The sequence below is a fragment of the Mirounga leonina genome, unplaced genomic scaffold (assembly GCF_011800145.1).
Source record: "Mirounga leonina isolate KUSES-001 unplaced genomic scaffold, KU_Mleo_1.0 Mir_101664, whole genome shotgun sequence".
NCBI lineage: Eukaryota > Metazoa > Chordata > Mammalia > Carnivora > Phocidae > Mirounga > Mirounga leonina.
In genome coordinates this window covers 24,511,118-24,531,279 of record NW_023270175.1, presented here as the reverse complement: position 1 = coordinate 24,531,279, position 20,162 = coordinate 24,511,118, and the positions used below count along the sequence as shown (strand labels likewise).

Sequence of the window (20,162 nt, the reverse complement as noted above, 5' to 3'; positions counted from 1 at the left end):
TACTAGCTGACCTTTTTCACAAAAGTCAGCACTTCTCTCCATAAAACTTGCATAAAAGGGATATATTGGACATATGATTTGTTGCTATATGGAATAGTGCTATGAAAGATGTAACAAGAGTTTCTCTTTCAAGTGTCTATTTGTATGAAATATGGTAATGGTGATAATGCATGTAATATGCTTCACATAGTGCCTGGCACATAGTATGTGCTCAGTAAATGGTAACTATTACTATCACTACCACCATTATCACCACCATCATCAAATATTTCTAGAATCATGTTTAATGACAAAAAACCAACTAGAATTATATATGGTAGCTTTATAAGACTTAGATATCTATTCCTTGCTACCCAGCATTCTTTATTATTTTTCCCATCTGATCTTTTGATTTACTTTTAATAGACTTTATTATTATTATTTTTAAAGATTTTATTTATTTATTTGACAGAGAGAGCGAGAGGGGGAACACAAGCAGGGGGAGTGGGAGAGAGAGAAGCAGGCTTCCCGCGGAGCAGGGAGCCCAATGCGGGGCTCGATCCCAGGACCCTGGGATCATGACCTGAGCCGAAGGCAGATGTTTAACGACTGAGCCACCCAGGTGCCCCTAGACTTTATTTTTTAGATCAGTTTTCCGTTCACAGCAAAACTGAGTGGACGGTACAAAGATTTCCTCTGCTCTCACATAAGCAGAGCCTCTCCCACTATCAAAAGCTGAACGAAAGTGGTAAATAGTTATAATAGATGAATCTACATTGACATGTCATTACTACCCGAAGTTCATAGTTTACATTGGAGCTCACTCTTCGTGTTATACATTCTACAGGTTTGGACATATGTATAATGACCCATATCCATCATTATAGTACCATACTGAATAGTTCCACTGCCCTAAAAACCCTCTGTGCTCCACCTATTCATCCTGATCTTTTTTTTTTCAATAGACACTGACTTACTTTCTTCTCATAATAAAGCAATACATGCACAGTATAAAACATAATTAATGGGAAAAAAAACCAGCAGCACCCACCATCCAGAGATGACCATAGTAAAGATCTCAGTGTTTCTTTTTCCAGAACTGGATCCTACTGCACAATACTATTTTGCAGTTTAGGTTTTTCTTTATAATTTTTTTGAGATTTTATTTCTTTGAGAGAGAGTGCATGAGTGGGGGGAAGAGCAGAGGGGGAGGGCGAGGGAGAGAGAATCTCTCAAGCAGACTCCATGCTAAGCGTAGAGCCTGACACAGGGCTTGCTCTGATGACCTTGAGATCATGACCTGAGCCGAAACCAAGAGTTGGATGCTCACCCAACCGAGCCACCTGGGTGCCCCATTTTTTTTCTTTATAATTTAATACATTCTGGCTCTGCATCTGAGGATGCTCACAGCTTTCAGCTTATGCACCAGCTTCTATCAAAATGTCCACTGTTCACGAATTCTGTGCAAATTCTGCTTGGAGGGTGACCACTCTACACCCCCAAATGCATACAGGTCAGTTAAAACATATACCAACTTTGATGTCAAGTGTAATGCTTTGAACATTGAAACGGCATCAAGCCTAAAGGTGTGGATGAGGTCACTGTCATCAACATGTTGACCAACGACAGCAATGAGGAGAGACAGGATATTGTCTTCACCAACCAGACAAGGACCAAAAAGGAATTTGCATCAGCATTGAACTCAGCCTTGCCTGGCCACCTGGCCACCTGGAGAAGGTGATTTGGGACCTACTGAAAACACCTGCTCAGTATGAGGCTTCCAAGCTGAAAGCCTCTCCTATGAAGGTGCTGAGGACTGATGAGGACTCCCTCACTGAGATCATCTGCTCAAGGACCAATTAGATGCTAGAGGAAATTAACAGTCTACAAGGAGATGTACAAGACTGATCTGGAGAAGGACATTGTTTCCAACACATCTGGTGACTTCTGCAAGCTGACGGTTGCCCTTGCAAAGGGTAGAAGAGCAGAGGATGACTCTGTCATTGATTATGAACTGTTTGACCCTAGATGCCTATGATCTCTAATGCTGGAGTGAAGAGGAAAGGAACTGATATTCCCAAGGGGATCAGCATCATGACCGAGCAAGTGTGTATCACATTCAGAAAGAATTTGAAAGGTACAAGAGCTACAGCCCTTATGATCAAGGAGGAGGTCAAAAGAGACCTGGAAAATGCTTTTCAGAGGCACCTGGATGGCTCAGTCGTTAAGCGTCTGCCTTCGGCTCAGGTCATGATCCCAGGGTCCTGGCATCGAGCCCCACATAGGGCTCCCTGCTCAGGGAGGAAGCCTGCTTCTCCCTCTCCCTCTGCTTGTGTTCCCTCTCTTGCTGTGTCTCTCTCTGTCAAATAAATAAATAAAAAATCTTAAAAAAAAAATGCTTTTCAGAAACTGGTCCAGTGTATTCAGAACAAGCTCCCCTATTTTGATGACTGACTGATTCCATGAAGGGTAAGGGAGCTCATGATAAGGTCCTGATTAGAATCATGGTCACCCACAGTGAAGGAAGGGGACATGTTAAAAATTAGGTCTGAATTCAAGAGAAAGTATGGCATGTCCCTGCACTACCACATCCAGGAAGACAGTAAGGGCAACTACCAGGAGGTGTTGCTGTGCCTGTGGGGTGGAGCAGAATGAAGTGCAAACGTCCAAGTGGTGCTCCTGTGCTTCCAGCTAGCAGTTCTAGGAAATCAGCTTGCGACGAACAGCCCCTTGTGCCCATCCCTGTGAGGATGATGTTAGCGTTGCCCCCCACCCCAACTTTATTTTAGTTGCCTAGGCATTGTTTGGCTTTCCCCACTAGTACCTCCTTTCAGCCAAAAAAATGAACAGTTCAAGGAGTTGGAAGTGAAATCTATGATGTGAAACACTTTGCTTCTTGTGTATTGTGTTATAAACAGATGGATAAACTGAATTTTTACTGTAGAAACAAAACAAAAATAACTTAATACATTCCACATATCTTTCCATGTTAAAATTCACCTGCAACACCATTTTTATTTTTGTTTCTTTTTTTTTTAAATTTTTATTTTAAGTAGGCTCTACACCCATTGTGGGGCTTGAACTCATGACCCTGAGATTAAGAGTCACATGCTCTACGGACTGAACCAGCCAGGCACCCCACCTGCAACAGCATTTTTAAAGGCTGAATATTATACTATATGAATGTACCATAATAAGAAACACTCATTATGTGCCAGGCATGTCTTATCTCACTCAATTCTCACAACAACCCCATGACATAGACATTATTATTGTCTCCATTTTAAAGATTAGAAAACTGAGGGCCAGAGAAATTAGGCAACTTGTTCAAGTTCATACAGCTAGTAATTGCTCGAACTGGGATTCAAACACAGATAATGAAAGCTCATTCATTTAACCTATTCCCTAACCATTCATATTTTTGCCACATTTTTTTGCTCACTCATAAATAATGCTGTGATAACAACCTCTAAGCTAATCTTTGCACATATCCTTAAAGAATTCTTTAGGAGAAATTCATAGAGATGGAATTTCTGGGTCACAATGCTATTGATACGCATTGCCAAACCGTCCTCCAGAAAGCTTATACAAATTTACTTTCTAGCAGTGTATGAGAATATCAATTTTCTTCTATCTCTCCAACATTAGATATTATTACTAATTTTAAAAAATTGTACGGCCATTCTTAAAGCATGCTATAAAAATAATCTACTTTCCAAAGCAAGTAGAAAATACTGTGATTTATCCACAGTTTGGGATATTCCCCCCCAGTGCTTCCCTTTATTAGCATTGATCACTGAGAAGCTGTTATACAGTGACATGAACCAAATCTGAAAAATATAGGTTTTCCCTTTAAAAAAGCCCCATCAAATACCCACACACATCTTTTGAACAAACAGAATGTTAATACATTTAATTCATGCTACTGATGCTCATATTGTTATCATTCAAATGCCCAGAAAGTTCACAATATAAAATGTGAAACACTCTAATTGGAAAGACATGCTAACCTGAACTTAAATATATGCATACGCACTATATAAAGAAATTATGGTACTTTAGCTGTATTATGATATCATGTTATAAAAAACAAAAGAAGAGAATTGCGTGGTGTGGCAAACTGTCCCAAACTATGAAAGACTTCCTGGAAGAGATTATTTTTAATTGAAATCTAAGAGATGGGAAGGAACTGGTTAGTTTCAGATAAAGGTTTAGAATTTCCTACTGGAAAACTTTATCTAGGAAATCCTGAGAAGACTACCTGACTAAAATTAATGAGATCAACAGGAATGTAGTGTGAAATGTCTGGGGGAGGTAGGATTTGAACTTGAGCTATAGAATCATAAGCCACAAAATGTGGATTAAATATTGGACTTGGCTGATTTTTTAGGAATAGCACGGAAAATTAATTGGAGAAAAGAAGGCTTCTAGAAGACAATCTCCCACAAATTAAGCACTACAGGTGGTTTGAAAGGGAATTACCTTAGATAATTTTTTAAAGATTTTAAAGAGAGACAGAGCACAAGCAGAGGGAGCGGCAGGCAGAGCAGGCAAGGGAGAAGCAGGCTCCTGGCTGAGCAGGGAGCCCTGATGCGGGACTTGATCCCAGGACCCTGGGATCATGACCTGAGACGAAGGCAGATGCTTAACCAACTGAGCCACCCAGGCGTCCCCAGATAATTCTTCTACATGAAACAAAGTATTAAAATAGAAACAAAGCATTTTCTGAGAGGTCAATAAACCTCACTGGTGTCTTTTATGTAAATTTCTCATTGTACCTGTTTCTCACACTCTGGGAGGGGAGAGGAGTCCTTGGGAGGAAGCAAGAATACCAGTACCAAGGAACGAGGTCATGGGGGTGGGGAGGAGTAGGGGGCGTTGGGGAAGTGGGCTGGGTGAAGCGGATTATTCCCAAGCATTATCTTCAATGAAGGAATTAAGATAGGAAAGATCAAGCTTAGTTCCATTTAAAAGAGAAACCACAGAAAACTAATATTGTAAAGACATTAAATTCTTTGAAAAGAATTTTAACTTCACTACGTTTGCTATTTTTAACCCATTCCTTCTGTAGTTACTAGAGATAAAGCACTTAGAAAATCCTGAACAGGAGCTGTATGCTATGTTTATCAATGCCTCTTCCTAGTTCCTGCAGTGACTGATCCTGAACATGAACTGGGGAATGTAGGCTAGCAAGACAGAGAATAAAGCAGGGCCAGGAATGTATTATACACTCACTACTGGGTGGGCCATAAATTAAATTAGTTTGTAGTTGCCACATGAAAAGCAAAACCTAATCAGATAAATATCAGTAGCCATAAAATTAAAAGGGACAAATTGCTCAAGAAGAGCACAATCATTTCTGACAGGAAGATGAAAAATTTCTCCTGCTTTTCTTGGAGTAGGAGGGGGTGGAGATGGAGAAGAGATGTGGCCGCCCCAAATTCAACAGAGGTGCCAGGAAGAGAATTCCTAGTGGAAGAGTGGGGAACAGGCACGGCAACCCTGGAGTTCTTAGGAGATACAGCGAAGGGATAATCAGGGGGAAGGCACAGTCCCCATGGTCAGAAGAGGGCCTCGGGTTTCTGCTCATCAGAAGTGGGATGGAGTGATTTTCTGAGAGTGCAGAGGAAAATACTGGAGCTTAATTAAGAAAATAATTGTGAGAGAACAGATTTTTACAAGGATTGGAAATATGCATCTTTATCTGCATGTTAAATGGCACCCATGGTTCTTCAGTGCCTTGTACCACTGCAATTTTTTCTAAAACACTTTTACCTACAGTGAAATACATGAAAAGTAGTCCTGATTTTGAAAAAATTTAATTGTGATAAAATATACATAAAATTTGCCATCTTAACCATTTTAAGTGTACAGTTCAGTAGTGTTAAGTATATTCATGTTGCTGTGCAACCAATCTCCAGAACTCTTTTCATCTTGCAAAACCAAAACTCTATACCCATTAAACTCCTCTCATTCCACCCCCACCCCAGCCCCTGGCAACCACCATTCTACCTTCTGTCTCTGTGAACCCTAGGTTCCTGCAGCACCAATTTTAAGGACAGTCTAGTATGGGAAAGGACCCTTACACTTAGGATTTATGTTATCACTCAGCAATACGTGTATTTTTTCAAAAATGATGTTTCTCTCTTGTAACGTGATATATCAGGATTTTGTTCCTTCTGCCGAAAGCATTCTAATTATGTCATTCTCCCAGACGATTCAGCCTATTTATCCTGAAAGCAAGTATCAACCTACGTGAGCCTTACAATAATAACGAAGCGATACTTCGAGCAAAATAAAAGCCTATGCATTATGCTGTTACAGCAAGCCAAACCAATAAGTCTTGAAATTCCCATCATCAAGTCCGTGTGAATGACGTCAGTTCTGCCAAACAGCCGTTCTGTAAGATGGTTTGTTTGGAACGTGTATCATATTAAATTGAACCTTACGCAAATTAAGAGCCTAGAATTCCTAAGGAAAATTATGCATTTAAAAAACTGCCAGGTACATGTTTGCTCTCTATATGTACTATTGCTAATAAAACGTCTAGTACTTATTGAGCGCTTAGTATGTGTCAGTGCTGTGCTGAGTGCTTTACGCTGATTTTTTTATATGCTATAAGCATTTTTTTTCTTTACTTTTTTGAGAGAGAGAGAGAGAGAGAGCATGCATGAGCAGGGGGGAGGGGGAGAGGCAGAGGGAGAAGCAGACTCCCCGCCGAGCAGGGAGCCCGACGCGGGACTCGATCCCGGGAGCCCGGGATCCTGACCTGAGCCGAAGGCAGACGCTTCACCGGCTGAGCCACCCAGGCGCCCTGCATTTTTTTTTCTTTAGACTGTGGTAAAATACACATAACATAAAATTTATCGTGTTAACCATGTTTAAATGCACCAGTGAAGTAGCGTCAGGTATATTCACGTTGTTGTGCTATGGGCTCTACGTTTTTCTCTTTTTCTCTTTCTTCCAGTTTTTCTGAGATATTTTACATCGATTAATGTACTCAACTTCCACAAAGCTATGAGGCAGATACTGTCACATTCCCATCTTGCGGAAGAGGAAATTAAGGCGCAGAAAGGGTAACGTGCATACAAATAGCCAAGCTAGTCTGTATGATGCCACTTACAGGCCCTCACTTCTCAGGCATTCTTCAACCCAATGCAATCTGGCTTCATCTCACCCCACCCCTCTCTCCACGGAACTTGCTTTCGAATACAAGAAATTCATTAATAATCTCCATTTTGGTAACTCAAAGGACACTTTCCGTTTTTATCATGTTTGACCACTTGATAGCATATAACTTAACACTTTTCCTTGTATTTTCATGGTACTATAGTGATCTTTAAAGCTGTTTCCTATAGCCTCTTTTGTCTTTATACTTTCTCCATAGGTCACATCATTCATTCCCACAGCTTTAAATAAGGATCTACTGATGATGCCTAAATGTGTGTCTCTAGCCCAGATCTCTATCCTGAGCTTCAAACTAGTACAACTAACATCTCTACTGAGAGATCCCAAAGAACTTCAAACTGAACATGTCCAACAATAAACTTATCTTCCCCTCTAAATCCACTTTTTTGCCAAAGTTTCCCCTCTTCTGTGGCCCCACCAGACCCATCACTTGCCCAAGTGAGAGGCCTAGTAGTCATCTTTGCCACAAGCATTGACCGCCTTCCATCAAATCTCTCAGCAATTGATTCTACCTTTCAAATATCTCATGAATCTCACTCTTCTCCACGTCCACGGCCATCACAGTAGCCAAGGTCACTGCACTTGCCTCCTGTGTGATCATCCTGCATCTCCTTTTGCCCATTTCCAATCTACTTACCACTCTGCAGCCAGGGTAATCTTTTAAAGATTCAAATCTGGTCATGTCAATCACAGACTTAGAATTCTTCAATGGCTTCACACTGACCTCAGGAGGACAAAGTGAAAAATCTTTAACATGACTTGGAAGGCCCTACGAGATCTTGTACTAATCCACATCTCTGATCTCATTTCTCACCACTTCATCTTTACATCCACACTGGCTACAATGCACTTCTTCCAAATTCTCTACACACTCTATTCCCGACCCACCACATTCCCTTTCGTTTCCAGGCCTTCACACATGCCAGTTTTTTACCTGGAATCTTGTCTGCCCCTATGATCCATATCCCAAGCTGGCTAACTCCTACATATCAGTAAGAGCTCAACTAAAGGAGGTCATTTCCTACCTCAGCCCCTCATACTAGGTTAGATCTCTCTGGCAACTAGATCAGGGCTTAATACATAGGAGATTCCTAAAAAAATTTGTAGACTTGGCTGAGCAGAAAAGAAGAACGACTAGGTATGGAGGTCTTCGACATACAAGCAAGTGCTCAATAAATACCACTAAATGAATGAGTAAATGAGTGAGTGAATGGAAGAAGGAAGATTTGTTTAATAAACAATTCTATTTTTTCCCCAGTATAATATTGCATTTGTGGAAATAATATTGGATATCATTCTACAAAGAAGAAAATATCCAGTTTCTTTTTAAAATAATTTTTAAAAAGATTTATTTTTTTAGAGAGAGTGTGCATGCATATGGGGGAGGGGCAGAGGGAGAGGGAGAAAAAGCCTCAAGCAGACTCCATGCTGAGCACAGATCCTAGCGTGGGGCTTGATCCCACCACCCATATAATCACAACGTGAGCTGAAACTGAGTTGGGACGCTTAACTGACTATACCACCTAGGCACCCTGGAAAATATCCAGTTTCAAGATTAGGAGGCAATATTTTAAAATGGGTTCCAAGCTGTAACATTTCACTAAAAAATCATGTAAGAGAAATCTATGAACAATTATATGTCAACAAATTAGATAATCTAGAAGAAATGGACAAATTCCTAAAAAAACACACAAATTACCAAACCGACTCAAGAGAAAAGAGAAAATCTCAACAGATCTGTAAACAAGTACAGAGATACAATCTGTTTCAAAACCCTCCCAACAAAGAAGTCTAGGACCGGATATGGCTTCACAGGTGAATTTTACCAAACATTTAAAGAAGAATCAATACCAGTCCTACTCAAACTCTTCCAAAAATAGAAGAGGAACATTTCCTAACACATTCTATGAGATCAGCATTACCCTGATACCAAAGCCAGCAAAGAGACTATAAGAAAAGAAAACTACAGACAAACGTCCCTTATGAATACAGATGGAAGAATTCTCAACAAAATAATAGCAAGCCAAATCTAACAGTACATTAAGAGGATTATACAACAGAACCAAGTGGGATTTATCTCAGGAATGCAAAGGTGGTTCAATATAAGAAAATCAATGTAATGCATCATATTAACAGAACAGAGGGGAAAAAAACACATGATCATCTCAATAGATGCAGAAAGCATTTGAAACAATTCAACATGCTTTCATGATAAAAATACTCAGCAAGTAGGAACAGAAAGGAATTTCCCTAACACAATAAAGGGCATTTACCAAAACCTATGCCTAATATCATATTCAATCGTGGAAGACTGAAAGCTTTCCACCTAGGGAACAAGACAAGGATGTGTGTTGTTTTTTTTTTTTTTTTTTTGAGAGGGAGGATGGGGGAGGGGCAGAGAGAGAATCTCAAGCAGGCTCCACGCCCAGCACGGAGCTGACATGGGGCTGGATCTCATGACCCTGAGATCATGACCTGAGCCAAAATCAAGAATTGAATGCTCAACAGACTGAGCCACCCAGGCGCCCTAGGATGTATGCTTTCTGAAAGAAAAGAGAGGTGGTAGCTGAACAACATTGTAAATGCACTAAATGCCCCTGAACTGTATACTTTAAAATAGTTAACTGTATCTTATATGAATTTCACATCAATAAAAAGATTCATATAGTGAATCATTTGTTCGTTTTGGTTTACTGATCTACAAGCATATTTCCTATGTTTATAGGATAATTAGTAGATAAGAGTTATAATTTAGAGATTACATTATAACACCATGAAAAACAAACCTTATTTTCAATTCAAGATAAATGAGAGATAAAAGTTGAAGTAAAAGCCTAAAAACTACTCTTAGGAGAGCTTGCAAATTTTCCTCTCAAAATTAGAATGTTCTTTTAAAAATTGGAAGCCAGATGGTCTTATACATAAAAACAAATCTCAATGTTAAATCCAGATGGGATTTAAAAGTTAATTCTGCTGCAGCTGCAGCCAAGCAATCAAAACTGTAGTCAACGTATTTATTTTTCCTTCAGTGATGTTTAGAGCACTGTTTCTCAAATTGGGAACTTGTTGGAAATGCAAATTCTCAGGCCCTGCCCCACACCCCCAGAATCAGAAACTCTGGGGTTGAGGGCCAGTAGTCTGTTTTATTTTTTATTTATTTTTTTCCCAAAGATTTTATTTATTTATTTGACAGAGAGAGCAAGAGAGCACAAGCAGGGGGAACAGTAGAGGGAGAGAGAGAAGCAGGCTCCATGCCAACCAGGGAGCCCGATGCGGGGCTCGATCCCAGGACCCTGAGATCATGACCGAGCCGAAGGCAGACACCTAACCATCTGAGCCACCCAGGCGCCCCCAGTAGTCTGTTTTAACAAGCCTTCCAGGTGCACACTCAAGTTTGAGGACCACTAGTTAAGACCAATAGCACAAGTCTCGGCCAGTGAGGCTGCTACAAGCATTTTCTTACCAGACAATGTTGTGCCATAAACGTTGTGTTATTTCTTGGAGTTGTTAACGTGTCAGCTTGGAACACCTGTGAGTTATCACTATGAAGAAAAAGAAAACATTTGAAATCCATTACAAAAATTTTTTTTTTAAAGAAATAAGGTTTCAAATACTCAAACAGCAATGCCATTAATGTAAATAGGTTCTTTGTGGAGACAGCTGTGCAGATGGAGAAATTAGAACATGCGCGTGCACACACACACACACACGCACACAAAGCCTTAGTTGGCTGAGCCTAAACAAATCTCCATGTAAGGGAAGGAATTCTCAAGCATGCCACTTTACCGCTAATCATGCTACCAAGAATAAGAATAATTTATCGTGACCCTGGAAATGCATCATTTTCTGCGTAAACCTGTAACTAATTTAAATTTATGATTGCAGCTACCATGTGCAGTCCCAATTCCCTCTCAACTCTGAAGTTTTCACATGAACAAGAGGGATAATCAATAGCAGGAGTTAACAGAACGGAGATTTTCACAGATGTGTTTTGTTTGACCTACTCGGGATCAAAACGTTTTTAAGTTAGTTACACACACTTGAAATGCTGAGAGGTTTCACATAAATAATCCAGATTCCGGATTTCTAGCTTCTGTTGAAAATCTGCAAGCTGGGTCCACACTGGGCCACATTCCCACATGGCAACAAGAGATTGGAGCTAAGCAGCTGTTCCCTGCTTACGCAGGGGCTTGTCTTCCTCAGCTTCCGTGGTGCCTCGGCCCTATTTGAGCTTGGGACCCTGAACAAGTCTTTTCTTTTTCATGTCTTCTTTTTGTTTTAACTTTTTTATTTTGAAGGAGTTTAAGACTCACAAGACATTGCAAAAATACAGAGGGTTCCCATGTACCTTACACCCAGGTTTCCCTGATGACGTAAGAAGTCGTTAATACTTCCTTTTTTTTTTTTTGCCACATCCAATCAGGTGCTAGGTCTCTCTTATAGCCATCTTATTCTTTTCAGACTCCTGGCCAAAAATCAATTCAAAGCCTTTGTACTTTCCTACGTACTCTGCAATAGTCTAATTTGTCCCTTCATCTTGCTTTTGTCCCTACGGCAGTCTACCTGCTCACAACTTTCAGTAACTCTTCATCGTGAGCTGAATTCAGTTACATTCTTTACAATGACATTCAAAGCTCGCCACCATTTAGCTCTAGCCTTTTGGATTTCATGGACTAGTAAAATTTCAAAACAAAATCTTGGCACAAACATACAGTTGCTAACCATCTTTCTTTTGCCAAGTAAAAAAATCCCACCATCTACCAACACCATCATTTCATTTATAAAAGGATATTTTGGTATTAAAAAAATTAAAACAACCTCAGGATAAAGTACAGTCCTGCCCAGGAAAAGACATTTGGCCAACTATATCACAAACGTATTTAAGTACTCTGCACTTAACTTTTTTAAAAACATGGGTTAGTGAAAAAGTCACCTAGGATCAGCACTGGTCAGCGGATGAATATCTGGGAGCCAGTGATCCAGGCACAGTTGACAAGCTCTCTGGAATACACCTATGTTTTTCTGTCTCCAAGCTTGTTCCATACACTTGGAATGCTGTCCCAGCTCTCTGGGTCCCCTCTTCCCGTCTGCTTCCTATCAATCCATCAGGACCCATCTCATATGCCTCCTCTCCAAGAACATTTTTGTTATCCCTCACCAATCCTGCTGTCATTTCTCACTCCATTCTTCGAATCTCCCTAGCACTTTCTTTCCCTCCCTATGCATAGATCTTACTCCATCATATATTTAAGTCCTTTGATTATATATTTGCCCTACTAAATTAAAAGCTTATTGGGTCGAGATACATCTTTGCAGCATGGTAATGTGTATATAACAGGCAGTAATTCAATATTTTATGAGAGGATGGGTGTATACATGGGTCTAAGTTTTACTTCATTTTCCAGGAATTTTTCCAAGAATAGGAATGGATTCTAGCAATCATTATAAGAAAGTTGGAGGGTCACTAATGAGTTACATATTTCCACTTTTTTGTACGTGGGGGGTAATTCTTAAGGCTGGCAATTATATTCTCGCCTAAATTTTTGTCTGTCAATTTAATGACTATAAATGAAAAAAATCATTGAGGAAGCATATATTTCAATTGGTAGGCATCATTCAACATGAATTCATAAAATCCTAGGTGATATCTACAACTGAGTTAAGTGCTACAACTTAGAAAAAGTGATAACTAGATACATGTTCAATGCTCCACATCAAATGATCAATAAGCATAAATATGCTTATTTATGTCTAAATATCTAAACTGCAATATGTTTATGCCAGTTATATTCTCAAAGCAATCATTCTCTATGGCCACTATTCTCTTTCCAGGTTTGTAAGAATTTAATAAAACAGATGGTTGGCAAACTTCTGCAAAGGGCCAGACAGTAAATATTTTGGGCTTTGTGGGACATCCAATCTCTATGGCAACTACTCAGCTCGGTTACTATAGTGGGAAAGTGGCCGTGGACAATAAGTAAGCAAATGGGCATGGCCATCTTCCAATAAAACTTTATTTACAAAAATCAAGTGGCAGGCTGGATTTGGCCTACAAGCAGTAGTTTGACTTTCAAACAGTTTAAATGCAGGATCAGGCTAGAGGTATTTACAGGGGGAAGGCAATGGCAGAAATCCCAGAACTTACTCTCTAATTCTCATTAGGGCCAGAGAAGTGAAAGAAAAAAAAACCTACTACCTTTAAACAAAGTTATTGACACCAATAGTGAAGTCAGTTAAGTAGAGGGCTAAAGAGGATAAAGAACCAAGAGGTTCAAAACTTTTGACATTGGTATTTTTTTAATACAAGATGTACACAAAACAGTGTAGGAACTTCTTTAAAAACAGTAATACTTGTATTAAGGAGTTTATATTTAAGGAACAAATTTCTGCAAATGCTGGTGCAGAGAGATTGTGTTTATATCCAGGAAGCATCAAGCAAAATTGGAAAATTACTTGAAAGATGTGCAACAATTATTTAGTGAGCGGTGAAAGAGGCACGGCAACAAGTATTAGAGGCTCAATTAAGTGAAAGTGAGGGAAGTGAGCAGTGTACATATGCAACTGAAAAGAATGGAGGTGAACATGAATTCAACAGAGGCCTTGTGTAATTCTACTCTAAATTGTTCTCACTTCCCTGACCACATCCTAAACTGGCCACAACGGCACAAAATCTGCCCTCAGGAGATCATTTGGCCAAGTTCCCTGACCTCAGGCATGTCATGTATCATCTTTATGCTACCTTTTTTTGATAGACAAGAGTCCCTGGACTTGGTCCACCTTGCAGTTTCTTTATCTTTAACTCCTATTAGGTAAATATGCAGTTGCCTCTTACCTTTCTGTACCAATTTCACTTCATCCATCAGGAGCTTAAGCTACAGAATCTGACACTGTAACTATACTCTAATATGATAAAAAATAAAAAATTTAAGTCCTGCAGAACAAAACAAAGCATGAAGGGATAACTGCCATCACTCTCCTTGCTAAGACTGTTTGCAACTTGTTTTTTTTCATTTCATAAAGGCTTCCAATAAAACCAACATTCTCCCCAAGTCTTTTCTTCTAGCAGAGCGGGTTCATAACAATTCATGTTCTCATACAACAGGATTAGAGTCAATCCTGAATTTGTAGAAGTTCTTGTTTTCAGCCCAACATGCACAGCTGCTGCCCCTTTATTTCTCTGCCTATTAGAAAAGATCACGTATTTTTTTTTGTTAATCTTAGTTAGCTTTTCCTTTTGTATACTATATTCTTCTTTATCTCAAATGACCAGAAAGCTGAATTTGGTTAGAGTTAATTAACTTCGAAGTTGAGGGGCACTGGCAGGGCAGTCGGCTAAGCGTCTGACTCTTGGTTTCCGCTCAGGTCGTGGGATCAAGCTCCGAGTCGGGCTCCATGCTCAGCACGGAATCTGCTGGAGTTTCTCTCTCCCTCTTCCTCTGCTCCTCCCCCCGACACTTGCACTCTCTCAAAAATAAACAAATCTTTTTTTAAAAAAAAAAGCTTAGAAGTTGATTAGTAGTGGACAAATCACTAGCTTAGGAATCAGGAGACACGGCCAGGACACACTGGCTCTATTACTACATCATTTTAGAGACTTATGGGCCTCAGTTTCCTCATATGTTAAATAAGGAGGGTAGATCTGGTCTCTGAGTTCACTTCTTTTTTTTTTTTTTTTAAGATTTTATTTATTTATTTGAGAGAGAGAGAATGAGAGAGAGCACATGAGAAGGGGGAGGGTCAGAGGGAGAAGCAGACTCCCTGCTGAGCAGGGAGCCCGATGCGGGACTCCATGCAGGACTCGATCCCGGGACTCCAGGATCATGACCTGAGCCGAAGGCAGTCGCTTAACCAACTGAGCCACCCAGGCGCCCTCTGAGTTCACTTCTAACAGTTGTGATTTATAACTATCAATTAGAATGATGCTAGGAAAAGGGAGGAGCAAAATTACTAACACAGGGAGTGAATGCATTTTTCAAACATTTTCACAATACTGATAAAACTTTATGACACTGGGATGTGAGATCCAAGATCTTACTTTCAAATTCTATTTTAAGAAATTATAAGCATGTGTCATGCCAGACTTTTGGGTATGTGCAGGAAATAGTGAACCATCAGTTAGGACAGTGTTTTTAAATTTTATGCTTTTCATTATCAGCCCTCTAAGGGACTGTTTTTGACATTTCCCCCCCACCAATTACTCCCTCTTGAAAATTCTCACGAAATTGTTGTATTTATAGCTGTGGCTTATACATAAAAAGAGCAAGATTTTTTTCACACACCCCCAAGAACCAAGTTTGGGGCAGTACTGGCCATTGAGAATGCAAAATTTAGGAGATCAAGTTTCTGTGGTACCTAACAAACTTTTTGTTCAAATAAAAACTAGGTGTAAAAAAGGCCCAAGGTTTTTCGCTTGGCAACCATTTCCATTTGCGAGAGGTGAAGGTCAGAGGTGACAAAGCAGCTGAGAGAATGACAGAAAATTACAGTCATCACAGAAGATCTGGAGGTGAGGGTGGGGAATGCTCAGTTTCTTCAAGGGAGTGGGTAAGAGGTGGGGTGAAGTTAAAAAAAAAGTCGTGCTCCACACCAATAGGTTGCTGCTTTTGGGTCCTGGTGGACGGTCAGAAGAGGACGTCCAGGTTCACATGTGTGTCAACCTCAGGGTAGGTGTTCACTCTCCCTCCGGCCTGCCCATCCCACTCCCCACAAGGCTGAGGGTGAGATCTCCGCACAGCAGGAACAAGGGAGATACCTGTAGAACCTCGATGGAGAGAGTCATGGGAATGCTATCGAAGTCACTTTCCCCACCTCCTGCCACCCACCCCCTGCTTGCTCACCCAAGCCCATTGATCAAAGGGGCGCTGCTGGATCTTCTCAGCATGTCATCTGTGGCAGTTGAACTCGGCAGCAGCTCCGAGTCTAGTTCCATTTTCTCTTGCGCCATGTCCACGTCGAGGAAGAAACCACTGCTTGGTTCCAAGTTCTCAAGGTTTTCTGGCTCCCATTCACATAAGGACAAGTCACCTGGGTGAGAAGATGCAGGCAGAGAGGAAAAGGGGGAAAAGAGAAGAAAGGAGGAACCTCTTAGACGAGTGAGGTGCTCACCTTTGCAGCCCTACCATCCCTAATACCAGTGGGCACAAAGTCGGGCAGGACTGGCTCCGAACCTCCTATCCCCCAACCTCGGGGTCCCTAACGCTGAGATCTTCCACCCCCAAGTCTATAATGAAAAGGAGGAATTTATCCTAGTCACCCCGTGAATCGTTCTTAATTTCCCTCAGCAAAGGACACCCCAGGTAAGCCTTTCCGGCCCAAACAAAAACTACAACCTGTCGCCTTCGCGAATCCGTCGGGTGCCGCCCCGCTGCACCTGCGCCCCGTGCCCTGCCCGCTGACGCTTGCTTATTACGCAAACAATGAGAGTCAATGGGGGCGTCTTTGTCAGCCTTGCCTGGGGCGCACGCGCAGTCTTAGGAGCCGACTTTTTACCGCAAGCCCGGTCCTCTCTCTCTTCCTCGTGGAGATTGACGGTGGTTGTTCCTCTGCTTCTATGTGAACCCAGGGATCGTTTTTCACTGACCGTTATTTAGGGAGGAAAGGGTGGGGAGGAGTAAGCTGTATGGGAGCGCCGTCCTTTCTGTGCTATGTCTAATACTCAATTTTCTCTGGTTTGAGTAGCCCATTATCCCCGTATAACTGAGGCCAATAAGCTTGTTAACTCCCATGACGAATTTTTCCATCCTGTTATAGCCAACACTACACAATTGTAATTTAAAAAACGCTATACGTAAAAAAAAAAAAAAAGGGAGGCCTCGGGGGGGGGGGGGGGGGGGGGCGGAAACCAACCCAAGACCTGCAACCTGCCGCTGAAGTGGCCTTGTAGGGCGCTAACTCAGTTGAACCAATTGTGCGGACGAATCATTGTTTTCCACGTGATCTCATTGTTTGTTTTTTAACCATAATCGTGAGTGTATTTTTACACTAAATAAAATTTAGCTTCTTAAAGCTATTCATCTAAGAAAATGATTTGAGTTGGAGAAGCTTATTTACTTAAAACAAATCTCAGAATTTAGTATCCATCCAGATCAGGGTTTCCATTTAATAATGCTGTCATGGCTCAAACATTATAAGAATTGCTCTTTTAGAATTTTTCACCACCAGTTAATGAGCCACATTGAGTACTGAAATCTTAACTCCACACTAACAATTTTGTAAAACCATACCTTTTAAAAAGGAACCATATAGAGGACTGGCAGAGAAGGCAAGTGAAACTACTGAAATTAGAGTTATTAATTAAAATAATCATTACGTGGTATAACACTTTACAGTTTAAAAAAATGTCTTCACATATTTATCTCAATTGGTTCAATCATGAACCCTGCTCAGCTAATCAGTGGTGAACTTAAAATAATGGGATTATCTTGAAAGAGTTCATGACAAGTTATGACATGAATGATCATAATCATTCTTCATTCATTCTGAGAATAGAATAAGAAAAGCTTAATTATATTAGGCAGAATTGGGTTATCTAAATCCCAGACATGAGGACGATTTGGAGTCTCCTTTCCTAATGTAAGACAGGTTAACAATAGCTACCATTTTTCATGCACTTAATTATATGCCAGGCACTGTCCTAAGCACTTTAAATATGTGATTGCATTTAATACTTACAGTAACTCTGTGAGGCAGGCACCATCACAATGCCCATTTTTCAAAGGAGGAAACTGAAGCCCAGAGGGGTTACTCAAATAACTGCTAAGTGGCAAAGCCAAGATTCCTCTGCCCTCTTATTTAAGTGAAAAGGCAGATGAGGGGCCTCTGGATATTTCTCTGGATACTATTTCTACACTCATAAGCACTTTGATAAATATTTTTAAATTATTTTATGAATAAATGCAGGTTTAAATAACCTGTCATTCACAGCTATTTTGTAAGGTATGCAAGTCACTTCTATTTTACAGTTGTTAAAATTCCAGGGAGATTAATGGCACATAATTAGGTAGCAGTAGAATCTGAGCTGATACCAAGATCTCCTGAAGGCCACTGTTAAAGTTCCCAGGGTACCTGGAAGGTTTACAAAAGATGGCAGTTAAAGCTGAGTAAAGACAGGGTGAATGTAGAAGGCAGTGGTTAAATACAGAACAGGGGTCAAAGCCAAACTGAATAGCAGAAAAATGGTGGGTACACCAGAAAGTAAGTAGATCTTCCCTCCATTCTACTGCTCATTTTACTTTTCAAAGAGTTTGTTAATATTTGTGGCAAGTAATAAGATTTAAAGGATATATTTTGAATGAATAGACAATCTTATCACGCCTAAGCATCACAGATCCTAATTTTTAAAAAACTAAGTACAAGAACACTAAGAAAATAAATAATAAAATGACAAGGAAATAGCAACTGAGAGACTTTCAAGAAAAGGGGTAGTAATGTGAAATGACTACATGCTTGAGATGGCAGGAAGTTTTCAGCTATTATCAAAGAGGAGGAATTCTCTAAAGTGTAGCTGAATGCCAGGAACCCATAGTACATAAGCAAATTAGAATGTCAAAAGGAACAAGTACTGGAAAAACAATTCTATATACTATAGTGGCAAACACAACATTTAAAGAAATTATTTTTACATTTTCCCCTTTCTCTTCATGCATTATTATACCAACCTAGCTGTGTGTCATGATCATCTCCTGCTGTTCCATAGCAATATGACATGATCTTAAATTGCTAGTTTGCTTAGATCTATACCTTGCCACTTACGCTACTCGTGTTTTTGCTTTGTCCCGGTCTGCTGCCATTTGAACCAGGCCTCTTACTTATAACAGGTGTCCCACAAATATGTCATAATCAGTTGTTTAGTTTATCAGTCGTCATGGCAACTTTTAAGCAACTGGTTAACTTTTAGTTATCACAAGAGCAAGTCAAAGACAAGTTGAACTCAAGCCCACAAACCACAAATACCCCAAACCTCCCAAAAGATTTACATGAAGGATAAAAGAAACTAGATAGGCAAGAATGATATGAATAGAATCTGGAAATAATGGCCAAAGTAGCATCCATCTTCTCACATGTCCTTGAGTTTCTCCTAATTGTTAAGCTCCTGAAAGTTAGGGATTCTTTTTTTTTTTTTTTTTAAGATTTTATTTATTTATTTGAGAGAGAGCACGCGCGGGAGAGCATGAGCAGGGAAGAGGGGCAGAGGGAGAGGGAGAAGCGGACTCCCCGATGAGCAGGGAACCCGATGCGATGCCGGGCTCGATTCCAGGACCCTGGGATCAGGACCTGAGCCAAAGGCAGCGGCTTAACCAACTGAGCCACCCAGGCACCCCTGAAAGTTAGGGATTCTACTAAATTTTTTAAAAAGATTTTTATTTATTTATTTGACAGAGACACAGTGAGAGAAGGAACACAAGCAGGGAGAGTGGGAGAGGGAGAAGCAGGCTCCCCGCCAAGCAGGGAGCCTGATGCGGGGCTCGATCCCAGGACCCTGGGATCATGACCTGAGCTGAAGGCAGACGCTTAATGACTGAGCCACCCAGGCGACCCAGGGATTCTACTAAATTGTTTGACTCCTCAGAGTTAGGGACTCTGCATGTGGTCAACAGATGATTATTTACTAGCTATTGTGAACAATAGAATGTACTATATTTTTTTGAGCAGATGAGGGGGTTGCTGATACCTTGAGATAAAAAGAGCTACATAAATTGATCAAAACAGAGCTTGCTTTTCTAATCCAGTTGGCAGAAAAATATAGGCAGTTTAAAGGAAACTATCCAAAAACTCTTAAAAACTCTGTATTACAAGCAGCAAATACTAACATTGAAGAATAAAATGATCGGGCTTGGCAAGTTTAATATGGGACAACTAAGTTGAAGAGGCAGGTAAAACTACTTTGGCTAAATTTCGAAACCAATTTCATAACTATTAAATTTCCTATATTTCTCTGTATGTTTGATTAACACAATACAATACCATCTTTATCCCAGGGTCATTCAAGTAGTGAG

The 20,162-nt window shown here is 40.4% G+C and overlaps 1 protein-coding gene and 1 pseudogene across 1 annotated transcript in view; one reads left to right on the top strand and one right to left on the bottom strand.

The window, feature by feature from the left end:
* The window catches only part of LOC118013227 (protein FAM122A-like), a 60,173-nt gene extending 43,611 nt beyond the window's left edge, over positions 1 to 16,562 (bottom strand). The window contains exons 1-3 of the mRNA XM_035008930.1: positions 16,497 to 16,562; positions 16,005 to 16,191; positions 10,631 to 10,709 (exon numbers count right to left, since the gene is read on the bottom strand). Of these exons, the coding sequence (XP_034864821.1) occupies positions 10,631 to 10,709; positions 16,005 to 16,111 (186 nt within the window). The 5' untranslated portion in view covers positions 16,112 to 16,191; positions 16,497 to 16,562. The remainder of the gene's footprint in view (positions 1 to 10,630; positions 10,710 to 16,004; positions 16,192 to 16,496) is intronic.
* Positions 1,360 to 7,059, top strand: LOC118010700 (annotated as a pseudogene).
* Positions 16,563 to 20,162: the final 3,600 nt, after the last annotated feature.